The sequence below is a fragment of the Anomaloglossus baeobatrachus genome, chromosome 1 (genome assembly GCF_048569485.1).
Source record: "Anomaloglossus baeobatrachus isolate aAnoBae1 chromosome 1, aAnoBae1.hap1, whole genome shotgun sequence".
Classification (NCBI taxonomy): Eukaryota; Metazoa; Chordata; class Amphibia; order Anura; family Aromobatidae; genus Anomaloglossus; species Anomaloglossus baeobatrachus.
In genome coordinates, this window is record NC_134353.1 from 293,391,208 (window position 1) to 293,405,009 (window position 13,802).

Below are 13,802 nucleotides of genomic sequence, written 5' to 3' on the forward strand. Positions count from 1 at the left end.
CTCTATCCCCCATCCTGCGCACTCCCAAATGTGCTCCATCACCCATGCTGCGCACCCCCCATCGTGCTCCATCCCCCATGCTGCACACTCCCAATCGTGCTCTATCCCCCATGCTGCGCACTCCCCATCATGCTCCATCCCCCATGCTGCGCACTCCCCATCGTGCTCCATCCCCCATGCTGCACACCCCCCATCGTGCTCCATCCCCCATGCTGCGCATTCCCCATCGTGCTCCATCCCCCATGCTGCGCATTCCCCATCGTGCTCCATCCCCCATGCTGCGCACTCCCAAACGTGCTCCATCCCCCATGCTGCGCACTCCCCATTGTGCTCTATCCCCCATCCTGCGCACTCCCAAATGTGCTCCATCACCCATGCTGCGCACTCCCCATCGTGCTCCATCCCCCATGCTGCGCACCCCCCATCGTGCTCCATCCCCCATGCTGCACACTCCCAATCGTGCTCTATCCCCATGCTGCGCACTCCCCATCATGCTCCATCCCCCATGCTGCGCACTCCCCATCGTGCTCCATCCCCCATGCTGCGCACCCCCCATCGTGCTCCATCCCCCATGCTGCGCACTCCCCATCGTGCTCCATCCCCCATGCTGCGCACCCCCCATCGTGCTCCATCCCCCATGCTGCGCACCCCCCATCGTGCTCCACAGTCACACATCAGACAGTAAAAACGCACACATCTGATTGCATACAATCACACACACACACCCCACTTCTCCCTGTGCCCACCGGTGGGCGGTCCCAGCAGCTGTGCTGCACACTGTGCTCCTCTGCCGACACTCACAGATCCGATCACATATACTCACACACACACACACTCACACATCAGAACACACTCACACACATCCGATCGCATACACTCACACACACACACTGACGATATCGCACACACACGCTCACATAATCACAACATCCGGAGATACCACATGCTTCCGGCCATGTGATCCTCCGGCAGGTCCTGGAAGGTCACTGCACAGTATCGCCGCCGAGAAGCAAGCGATATCACGGGATGTTGTGAGTGTGTGGATGCGATCTGATGTGTGTGTGAGAGTGAGTGTGATCTGATGTGGATGTGTGTGTGTGTGTCTGTTCTTATGTGTGTGCGTGTGTGTGTGTTCCGCCGCTGCAGGACCTTGATGCGCTCACCTCGGGGCGAGAGGCCATTCCGTGTGGGGGGCGGAGCCTGGGCGAGCGGCCAATCCGTGAGGCCGAGCGGCCAATCCGTGCGGGGGGCGGGGCCATGGCGAATCTGTGAAGCCGAGCGCCCAATCCGTGTGGGGAGGCGGGGCCATGACGAGCCCAGCGGCCAATCCGCTGTTTGTCACCGTAAGGACATGGCCAATCCGTGCGGGGGGGCGGACCCGAGGCGAGGTGAGCGGCTAATCCGTGGGGGGGGGGGAGCCGAGGCGAGCGGCCAATCCGTGGGGGGGGGGGCGGGGCCATGGCGAGCCCAGCGGCCAATCCGCTGTCTGTCACCGTAAGGACATGTCACGGTAAGGACACAATTTTGGAGCAAGACAGACAGACAGACAGAATAAGGCAATTATATATATAGATAAGTATACTTCTTGTTTGTATTTGTACAAATTTTCACAAGAAATAAGAAAAAAAAGAGGAAATTGTATGTATTACCGTATATTATGCACTAAAATGAAATTAGAATGTATGTGATTATATCACAATACCATAATTGCTTCACTGTATAACCTAACACCACACACTGTTATTCATTTTGGCCTAAACTATCCCTCTTGGAAAACCAATTCTACTTAACTTGACACCTCAAATATGGAGATTGAAGATAAAAATTAGCAACAAATAAATGCACACATGATAAAGACGTTCCATTGTGTTAAATTATTTATAAACTTCTATGTTCTAGGTTTTTCCATTTTAAATACCTGAAATAACACAATGACTTCTCGCTCAGCTGGATCCAAGTTTTGATCAGTGGAGAAAATCCTGTAGTTGACTACAATAGAATAAAAGTAAAGCGAGTATAAGCAAGTGTCTTGTCTAAAAAAGATGACCTCCATTGATGAGTTATGCCTGCTTTACACGCTTCAATAAATCTTTCAATCCGTCGTCGGGGTCAAGTTGTAAGTGACGCACATCCTGCATCGTTCGTGACGTATTTGCATGTGACACCTACGTGCAATCAAGATTGAACGAAAATACGGTGATCGCATACACGTCGTTAATTCCTCATACATTGGACGTTTTGTTGTATGAACCTAGTCAATTGAAACGTGTGACATCCCTCATACGATTTTGGTGTCTGATGCTATGTGCGCAGGTGTGCGCTCTGCACCGCAGCTTAAAAAAGGTCCGCTTCAGAGCGCAGCTGAACAGCTGCGTTCTGAAGTGCCTCACAATGTCTGTCATTCACTAATCTCTGTCAGTCCATCACTATCTCTGTCCCTCTCTCTCTGTCCACGTCAGTCTATCCCTCTTACCCCCTCTCTCATACTCACTGATCCCCGATCCCCGGCCCGGCTCTGCACGGCATTCACACTGCTCCGGCGGCTTTTACTGTTTTGAAAAAGCCGGCCGCCCATTAAACAATCTCGTATTCCCTGCTTTCCCCGCCCACCGGCACCTATGATTGGTTACAGTGAGACACGCCCCCACGCTGAGTGACAGGTGTCACACTGCACCCAATCACAGCAGCCGGTGGGCGTGTCTATACTGTGCAGTGAAAAATAATTAAATAATTTAAAAAAACGGCGTGCGGTCCCCCCCCAATTTTAAAACCAGCCAGATAAAGCCATACGGCTGAAGGCTGGTATTCTCAGGATGGGGAGCTCCTCGTTATGGGGAGCCCCCCAGCCTAACAATATCAGCAAACAGCCGCCCAGAATTGCCGCATACATTAGATGCGACAGTTCTGGGACTGTACCCGGCTCTTCCCGATTTGCCCTGGTGCGTTGGCAAATCGGGGTAATAAGGAGTTATTGGCAGCCCATAGCTGCCAATAAGTCCTAGATTAATCATGTCAGGCGTCTATGAGACACCCTCCATGATTAATCTGTAAATTACAGTAAATAAACACACACACCCGAAAAAATCCTTTATTAGAAATAAAAAACACAAACATATACCCTGGTTAACCACTTTAATCAGCCCCAAAAAGCCCTCCTTGTCCGGCGTCATCCAGGATGGTCCAGCGTCGCATCCAGCGCTGCTGCATGGAGGTGACCGGAGCTGCAGAATACACCGCCGCTCCGGTCACCTCCACACAGCTAATGAAGACAGCCGCACGATCAGCTGAGCTGTCACTGAGGTTACCCGCTGTCACTGGATCCAGCGGTGGATCCAGCGGTGGCCGCGGGTAACCTCAGTGACAGCTCAGCTGATCGCGCTACTCACCTCAGTTGCTGCGTGGAGGTGACCGGAGCAGTGGTGAGTAGCGCGATCAGCTGAGCTGTCACTGAGGTTACCCGCGGCCACCGCTGCATCCACCGCTGGATCCACCGCTGGATCCAGTGACAGCGGGTAACCTCAGTGACAGCTCAGCTGATCGTGCGGCTGTCTTCATTAGCTGCGTGGAGGTGACCGGAGCGGCGGTGTATTCTGCAGCTCCGGTCACCTCCATGCAGCAGCGCTGGATGCGACGCTGGACCATCCTGGAGTACGCCGGACAAGGAGGGCTTTTTGGGGCTGATTAAAGTGGTGAACCAGGGTATGTTTGTGTTTTTTATTTCTAATAAAGGATTTTTTCTGGTGTGTGTGTTTATTTACTGTAATTTACAGATTAATCATGGAGGGTGTCTCATAGACGCCTGACATAATTAATCTAGGACTTATTGGCAGCTATGGGCTGCCAATAACTCCTTATTACCCCGATTTGCCAACGCACCAGGGCAAATCGGGAAGAGCCGGGTACAGTCCCAGAACTGTCGCATCTAATGTATGCGGCAATTCTGGGCAGCTGCTGACTGATATTGTTAGGCTGGGGGGCTCCCCATAACGTGGAGCTCCCCATCCTGAGAATACCAGCCTTCAGCCGTATGGCTTTATCTGGCTGGTTTTAAAATTGGGGGGGACCACACGCCGTTTTTTTTATTTAATTATTTATTTCACTGCACAGTATAGACACGCCCACCGGCTGCTGTGATTGGATGCAGTGTGACACCTGTCACTCAGCGTGGGGGCGTGTCTCACTGTAACCAATCATAGGCGCCGGTGGGCGTGGAAAGCAGGGAATACGAGATTGTTTAATGGGCGGCCGGCTTTTTCAAAACAGTAAAAGCCGCCGGAGCAGTGTGAACGCCGTGCAGCGCCACGCCGGGGATCGGGGATCGGTGAGTATGAGAGAGGGCTGCTCAATTCAGTCACTCAGGAGTTTAGCGGTCACCGGTGAGTCCTTCACTGGTGACCGCTAATCAGGACGCGACACAGACAGAGCCGCAGCATGACAATGAAGTTGTGTGAAGTTCACCCGAGTTCATTCTGACAGTGCGGCTCTGTCTGTGTCTGCTGTCAGCGGTCAGCTCTGCTACATGGCTGTCTGTGTCTGCTGTCAGCGGCCATGTAGCAGAGCTGAATGGCAGATGACATAGTAAAAACGCATCCCTACACATTACACACGCTTGGCAAGTCAATAAATAAAAAAAAAAAAAAGGTGCCCAATGCATACGTCACAGAACACATGATCTAAAGGATCGCACACAAAATTGATCAATTTAACATAGACTACTAACGCACATGTGACAGCAAATGAACGACCTACGTGCAATCTCATTCAATCGCATATGCGACCTGGGCATGTCACATCGCATACGAGATCGCACACCTAATTGTAAGGTGTAAAGCTGGCTTAAGTGTTATAAATGTTTGATTGTTGGGGCCCCATCATTGAGATCCCCATGATTACGATGCTCTATTCACGAGCGATACTCTCCATCCCATCAGGGTACTCTCGCTTTTACCGTATTTGATACATTTAGTATAACCTGCTGTGCTATATTTTTCTTTAAAAAAAATGGAAACTCAATAAAATCTGACAAACATAATTTTAAAGAAGTTAATGCTACGCAATGACTTCCAGGGTTCTGCCAGGAATAAGGGAACCCTCAGCAGATTGAACTCCCTCAATCTGTCAGCAGGTTTTTTGCTACCTTATCTGAGAGCAACATGATGTAGGCAAAGAGACCCTGAATCTAACGATGTAGTGCTTAGATTACTTTGTGCAGTGGTTCTGATACGATCAGAATTTTTTGATTTAGCCATGTAGCAGAGCTGAGAAAACTACCTCCACCCACACCAGGTTCTCTATAGAAATTGAGCATTTGTAGTGAGGTGCCAATCAGAGGAAGCAGCATGCCAGGCTGCCATGCACTGTAGTTTGAGCAATGATAAGTCCAGCTGCTTAAGCAAACTTAAGCAAACTTAAGCAAACATTACAGAAAAACAACAGCTTGAACCTTGAAATGATAGGTATCCCTGAATTCTATGTGTTAACCCCTACAGTATTCTGTCTTCAGATTACATAGCAAAACTTGCTGACAGATTCCCTTTAAGTATAAAAAAAATTACCTCCAGGTGGATGAACCCTTTAAGTCAGTGGAATCAATCTGAACTTGTTAAGCCCGCTACACACGCTTCAATATATCTCACAATCCGTCGTTGGGGTCAAGTTGTAAGTGACGCACATCCGGCATCGTTTGTGAGGTATCTGCGTGTGACATCTACTTGCGATCAGGATTGAACGCAAAACCGTTGATCGCAAACACATCTTATCATTCTCTAGAATTGAGCGTTTTGTTGCACGAACCTAGTGAATTGTAACGTGTGACATCCCTCATACGATTTTGGTGTCTGATGCTATGTGCGCAGGTGTGCGCTCTGCACCGCAGCTTAAAAAAGGTCTGCTTCAGAGCGCAGCTGAAAAGCTGCGTTCTGAAGCGCCTCACAATGTCTGTCAGTCATTACTCTCTGTCAGTCGGTCACTATCTCTGTCCCTCACTCTCTGTCCATGTCAGTCTATCCCCCTCTCTCATATACTCACCGATCCCCGATCCCCGGCGCTGCACGGCGTTCACACTGCTCCGGCGGCTTTTACTGTTTTGAAAAAGCCGGCCGCCCATTAAACAATCTCGTATTCCCTGCTTTACCCGCCCACCGGCGCCTATGATTGGTTACAGTGAGACACGCCCCCACGCTGAGTGACAGGTGTCACACTGCACCCAATCACAGCAGCCGGTGGGGGTGTCTACACTGTGTAGTGAAATAAATAATTAAATAATTAAAAAAAACGGCGTGCGGTCCCCCCCAATTTTAAAACCAGCCAGATAAAGCCATACGGCTGAAGGCTGGTATTCTCAGGATGGGGAGCTCCACGTTATGGGGAGCCCCCCACCCTAACAATATCAGCCAACAGCCGCCCAGAATTGCCGCATACATTATATGCGACAGTTCTGGGACTGTACCCGGCTCTTCCCGATTTGCCCTGGTGCGTTGGCAAATCGGGGTAATAAGGAGTTATTGGCAGCCCATAGCTGCCAATAAGTCCTAGATTAATCATGTCAGGCGTCTATGAGACACCCTCCATGATTAATCTGTAAATTACAGTAAATAAACACACACCCGAAAAAATCCTTTATTAGAAATAAAAAACACAAACATATACCCTGGTTCACCACTTTAATCAGCCCCAAAAAGCCCTCCATGTCCGGCGTAATCCAGGATGCTCCAGCGTCGCTTCCAGCGCTGCTGCATGGAGGTGACCGGAGCTGCAGAAGACACCGCCGCTCCGGTCACCTCCACGCAGGTAATGAAGACAGCCGTGCGATCAGCTGCTGTCACTGAGGTTACCCGCTGTCACTGGATCCAGCGGTGGCCGCGGGTAACCTCAGTGACAGGTCAGCTGATCGCGCTACTCACCGCCGCTCCTATCACCTCCACGCAGCAACTGAGGTGAGTAGCGCGATCACCTGAGCTGTCACTGAGGTTACCCGCGGCCACCGCTGGATCCAGTGACAGCGGGTAACCTCAGTGACAGCAGCTGATCGCGCGGCTGTTTTCATTACCTGCGTGGAGGTGACCGGAGCGGCTGTGTCTGCTGCAGCTCTGGTCACCTCCATGCAGCAGCGCTGGAAGCGACGCTGGAGCATCCTGGATTACGCCGGACATGGAGGGCTTTTTGGGGCTGATTAAAGTGGTGAACCAGGGTATATGTTTGTGTTTTTTATTTCTAATAAAGGATTTTTTCGGGTGTGTGTGTTTATTTACTGTATTTTACAGATTAATCATGGAGGGTGTCTCATAGACGCCTGACATGATTAATCTAGGACTTATTGGCAGCTATGGGCTGCCATTAACTCCTTATTACCCCGATTTGCCAACGCACCAGGGCAAATCGGGAAGAGCCGTGTACAGTCCCAGAACTGTCGCATATAATGTATGTGGCAATTCTGGGCGGCTGCTGGCTGATATTGTTAGGCTGGGGGGCTCCCCCTAACATGGAGCTCCCCATCCTGAGAATACCAGCCTTCAGCCGTATGGCTTTATCTGGCTGGTTTTAAAATTGGGGGGAACCGCACGCCGTTTTTTTTAATTATTTAATTATTTATTTCACTACACAGTATAGACACGCCCACCGGCTGCTGTGATTGGGTGCAGTGTGACACCTGTCACTCAGAGTGGGGGCGTGTCTCACTGTAACCAATCATAGGCGCCGGTGGGCGGGTAAAGCAGGGAATACGAAATTGTTTAATGGGCGGCCGGCTTTTTCAAAACAGTAAAAGCCGCCGGAGCAGTGTGAACGCCGTGCAGTGTCGGGGATCGGGGATCGGTGAGTATGAGAGAGGGCTGCTAACTTCCGTAACTTAGGAGATTAGCGGTCACCAGTGAATCCTTCACAGGTGACCGCTAATCAGGGCGCGACACAGACAGAGCCGCAGCATGACCATGAAGTCGGGTGAAGTTCACCTGAGTTCATTTTGACAGTGCGGCTCTGTCTGTGTCTGCTGTCATCTGCCATTCAGCTCTGCTGCATGGCTGTCTGTGTCTGCTGTTAGCGGCCATGTAGCAGAGCTGAATGGCAGATGACATAGTAAAAACACATCCCTACACATTACACACGCTTGGCAAGTCAATAAATAAAAAAAGAAAAAAAGGTGCCCAATGCATACGTCACAGAACACATGATCTAAAGGATCGCACACAAAATTGACCAATTTAACATAGACTCCTAACGCTCGTGTGACAGCAAATGAACGACCAACGTGAAATCTCATAAGATCCCGTATGCAACCTGGGCGTGTCACATCGCAAATGCGATTGCACAACTAATTGCAACGTGTAAAGTGGGCTTTAAGGTCCAGTCACACTAAGCAACTTACCAGCGATCCCAACAACGATAGGGATCGCTGGTAAGTTGCTAGGAGGTTGCTGGTGAGATGTCACACTGCGACGCTCCAGCGATCCCACCAGCAACCTGACCTGGCAGGGATCGCTGGAGCGTGGCTACACGAGTTGCTGGTGAGCTCACCAGCAACCAGTGACCAGCCCCCAGTCTCCTAGTTACAGCACACATCAGGTTAATTAACCCGATGTGTGCTGCAGCTAAATATGCACAGAGCAGGGAGCAGCGCACACTGAGCGCTGGCTCCTTGCTCTCCTAGTTACAGCACACATCGGGTTAATTGCCTGATGTGTGCTGCAGCTAAATGTGCACAGAGCAGGGAGCAGCGCACACTGCTTAGTGCTGGCTCCTTGCTCTCCTAGTTACAGCACACATCGGGTTAATTACCTGATGTGTGCTGCAGCTACATGTGCACAGAGCAGGAGCCGGCAGCACAGGCAGTGAGAGCGGAGGAGGCTGGTATCAAAGGTAAATATCGGGTAACCAAGGACAGGGCTTCTTGGTTACCCGATGTTTACATTAGTTACCAGCCTCAGCAGAAGCTGGCTCCCTGCTCACTGCACATTAGTTGTTGCTGTCTCGCTGTCACACACAGCGATCTGTGCTTCACAGCAGGACAGCAACAACTAAAAAATGGCCCAGGACATTCAGCAACAACCAACGACCTCACAGCAGGGGCCAGGTTGTTGCTGGATGTCACACACAGCAACATCGCTAGCAACGTCACAAAAGTTGTTCGTTACCAGCGATGTTGCTAGCGATGTTGCTTAGTGTGACGGGGCCTTTAGGGTATGATTTAAAACAGATCTATCAAAGCTGGTACAACAGCCTTTGTCATGCAAAACTTGTGTTAGAAAAGACAATAGCTAATGTAAACACTACTCACAAAAAGTTAGGGATATTTGGCTTTCGTGTGAAATTTATATAAAACGTAAAAGTTCACGCTACAGTGATAGTTTATCATGAAAGTAGGGCATTTAAGTAGAAACATGTAATGGTAATTTCATCATCTCAAACAATTTATTGAAACCAAAACCAAAAACAGGGGTGGTATAGCCAACACAAGAAATGTCAAAGTCTCAAAAACTGTCATGTAGCACTGAGCATTAATTACAGCTTGACAATGATATCTCATGCTGTGTGCAAGTGAGGTTATTATGTTGTGAGACATGGCATCGCACTCTTCTTGAAAGGCGGCACTGAGATCATTGATGTTCTGGCCTACAGAGTTACGACACAATGACTCCGCTGATCTTCTATGGGATTCAGGTCTGGAGAAAGTGCAGGCAACTCCATTTGAAGTACCCCAGACTCCAGCAGCTGCTCCCTAATAATGTGTCCTTGATGAGCTGGAGCATTGTTGTCCATGAAGATGAAATTAGGCTTTTGTTGTTCATGCAGAGGCACAATGACTGGATTAACCCCTTTGCCACCAGGCGATTTTCCGCATCCATTTTCTCCTCTCTTTCTTCCAAGAGCCATAACGTTTAATGTTTTAGTCAATATATCCATATGAGGGCTTGTTTTTTGTGGGTCAAGTTGTACTTTTGAATGACACCATTCATTCTGCCACATATTCCATTGTAAAATGGAAAAAAAAATCCAAGTGCTGTGAAATTGCAAAAAAATGCAATTCCACAATAATTTTTAAAGATTTTTTTTTAACATGCCCACTATATGGTAAAACTGACTTGGCAGTTCATTCCCCAGGTCAGTACGAGTTTGTAGATACCAAACATGTATAGTTTTCCTTTTATTTAAGTGTTGAAAAAAAAAACTGAATTTTGAAAAAATAAAAAAATGAGTTGAGTTTTTGGCGCCATTTTCCGAGACTCATAACTTTCATATTTTTCAGGATCTGGGGCTAAGTGATAGCTTATTTTTTATTGATTTATAAGCCTTCTAGAGACTTAAAGCTGCTCTCTTCTGATCACTTGTGCCGTACAGAGAAGGGCATCAATACCATGCTTGGAAGCACAAATGCTGTTTTCCTATGATTGCCAGTGCTCAGCCGGCGTTCACAGGAAGTACATCACGACAGACACAGGGGTCATTAACTGACACCCAAATGTCATGATAACTCATTGGCACCCTGTGATCACATCACAAGGCCACTGAGTGGCATGCTCCTCACTGGTGTGAGTTAAATTCCGCTGTAAGAGACTGGCAGCGAGATTTAACTAGTTAAGAGGAGCAGGTGGATCTCCCATCCACCCACGCCTGTTAGAGGCACATGTCGGCTGATCAGATGAACATAAAAAGGGAAGTACACAAACTTTGACTTACAAGAATGTCATAGATCGTGAAGGTGTTAATTATGTTATTCAAGTTATTCTCCTTGAACATCTCCAACATCATTGCTGGTCATCATTTCTGCTTAGTGTGAATCAATCATCAATGAACAGCAATGGGGCCCACTGGTCCCTTCTCCAGCAAGAGGATGCTTATACCTGGTGGTGTCGTCAGGAACCCTTGCAGGTCGTTTATCACAAAGACCATGCTGATGTAAATGGTTTTGAATGGTCTGATGTGACACTTCAGTGCCTCTCTCCTCCCTTAAATGTGCCTGGAGTTGTGTGGCATTCATCATCCATTTCAAAAGAGCATTGTTCACAATGAATCGGTCATCAGTGTGGGATGTGGCCAAAGGACATCCACTTCTTTGCCTTTCTGTGACTTTTCCAGTCTCTCTGTATCTCTGCTCCAATCTGCTTATGACACTCTGTGACACTCTAAGGGTACCTTCACACTTAGCGATGCAGCAGCGATCCGACCAGCGATCTGACCTGGTCAGGATCGCTGCTGCATCGCTACATGGTCGCTGGTGAGCTGTCAAACAGGCAGATCTCACCAGCGACCAGTGAACAGCCCCCAGCCAGCAGCGACGTGCAAGCGACGCTGCGCTTGCACGGAGCCGCCGTCTGGAAGCTGCGGAGACTGGTAACTAAGGTAAACATCGGGTATGGTTACCCGATGTTTACATTAGTTACCAGTGTGAGCAGGGAGCCGCGCACACTGAGCGCTGGCTCCTTGCTCTCCTAGCTACAGTACACATCGGGTTAATTAACCCGATGTGTAATGCAGCTACATGTGCAGAGAGCCGGAGCCGGCAGCACAGGCAGCGTGAGAGCTGCAGAGGCTGGTAACTAAGGTAAATATCGGGTAACCACCTTGGTTACCCGATGTTTATCTTGGATACAGCTTACCTCAGCTGTCAGACGCCGGCTCCTGCTCCCTGCTCGCTTCATTTGTCGCTCTCTTGCTGTCACACACAGCGATCTGTGTGTCACAGCAGGAGAGCGGCTTTGAAGAAAACGAACCAGGGCTGTGTGTAACGAGCAGCGATCTCGCAGCAGGGGCCAGATCGCTGCTCATTGTCACACACAGCGAGATCGCTAATGAGGTCACTGCTGCGTCACAAAAAGCGTGACTCAGCAGCGATCTCGGCAGCGAGCTCGCTGTGTGTGAAGCACCCCTAAGCACAGTGGCCACTTCCATCTGAGAACTTCCTGTTTGAAGCTCTGTAATGGTGAGGTACTATTGATCAATTGTTAGGTGTTATCTTGGTCTCATGATGTCAAAATGTGAACAGCATGATGAGAACTGCTTCTAAATACCAATAGAACCTCAACATTTATTGGGTAATTCATGGATCAAACACCTATTGTGAATTTTGCCATTAAGCTCCTTGTTAGAGAACAGCAAGTTGTTTGAAAAGTACTGAAACATTGAACAGTTGGAAATGTACATTCAAAAGTTTAGAGAAGGTCACATTAAGTTAACCTGAAAAGGTTAGAGTGCATTTAGGATTATCCTAAATTTTCACCCAAAAGTCAAATATCCCTACCTTTTTGTGAGTAGTGTATATTTTTTATATTAAGATTTTTGAATGACTCTAATATGACCATAAATCAACGTTACCGTTTTGATTTGGTGTATAGATGGTTTTGTCTGTTTGGATGAATATATAACCCGTGTGGGGGGAAATGAGGATGACTTTTTCTATTTCAAAGAGTTCTGGTGAACTTGCACGAACGATGACATATTGTTTTTCATTGATGTCAGAAGAAAGGTATTCGTAAGGAACCTGAAATATAAATGAAATAGAATAAAAATATAATGCAAACCCTCACCATAGCACATTATAATGGGGCATAACTTGTTATAATATATAAAACTATTGTGAAATACAGAGACTGTATTAAAATTTAACTTTTATACAAAATGAAGTCTACAAAATTACAATTTTCGTGTATTTATTGCCAATTGTTTGCTTCCATCTAGTGGGCAATACAGAAAATTTGAAAGGGCTCATTCAGACATCACTTTTTCTCATACTAATTTTAGTCTGTATTTTTCAATGTTCGCATGACTGGGTATTTTTGCAGTTTGTGTGGAGACATGTTCAAATTTGATCTTAGTCTTGGATAAAACTCACCAATGCAAATCAATGGGTCAATGAAAAATTTGTACATCACTCGGATGCCATCCGTTCGATGTCGCTTTTTCACGGACTGTATAATGTGAGTAGTTTGAGAAACCTCCATTAGTTCATTCTTTTGCATCCAAGCAAAACTGATGAAACTGTGATGGTAAAAACTGACATACTGACCGAACATTGATGAAACTTGGTCCGTTTTGGGCATGAGAAAAATCACTGATGTCTACAAGAACCCCAAGTCTATTTGGTTTGATCCTTATGCGGGCGTCACACGGGACAATCTATCGTGCGACTGCACGAGCGATCGTCCCCGCCCCCGTCGTTTGTGCGTCACGGGGAATTAGTTGCCCGTGGCGCACAAAGTCATTAATCCCCTGTCACACGTACTTACCTCCCGGATGACCTCCCTGTGGGCGGCGAACATTCTCTTCCTGAAGGGGGAGGGACGTTCGGCGTCACAGCAACGTCACACAGCCGCCGGCCAATAGACGCGGAGGGGCGGAGATGAGCGGGACGTAAACATCCCGCCCACCTCCTTCCTTCCGCATTGCCGGCGGGACGCAGGTAAGCTGGGTTCATCATTCCCAGGGTGTCACACGGAGCGATGTGTGCTGCCTTGGGAACGATGAACAACCGGAGCACAGAAGAAGAAACGACTATTTGAAAATGAGCGACGTGTCAACAAGCAACGATAAAGTGAGTATTTTTGCTCGTTTACTGTCGCTCGTAGCTGTCACACGCTATGATATATCAAATGATGCCGGATGTGTGTCACTTACAACGTGACCCCGCCGACATATCGCCTGATATCGTACCGTGTGATGCCCGCACAATTGTTGCAAACATTTTGCGACTTCAGATGTTATTTCACCAGTCCTGGCCTGCTCTGCCAAAAGTGTGTGGAACTGAGGTTGAACGGGGTGTGGCAAAGCCAGTTCAACAAATTCATCATAATTTACTCCACACAATGTATAAA

The 13,802-nt window shown here is 48.2% G+C and overlaps 1 protein-coding gene across 1 annotated transcript in view; it reads right to left on the bottom strand.

Moving 5' to 3' along the window:
• Window positions 1-13,802, bottom strand: part of LOC142291993 (venom factor-like) — a 353,454-nt gene that overhangs the window by 316,667 nt on the left and 22,985 nt on the right. Inside the window, exons 3-4 of the mRNA XM_075337006.1 lie at window positions 12,307-12,472; window positions 1,919-1,989 (exon numbers count right to left, since the gene is read on the bottom strand). Coding sequence (XP_075193121.1) covers window positions 1,919-1,989; window positions 12,307-12,472 — 237 coding nt within the window. The remainder of the gene's footprint in view (window positions 1-1,918; window positions 1,990-12,306; window positions 12,473-13,802) is intronic.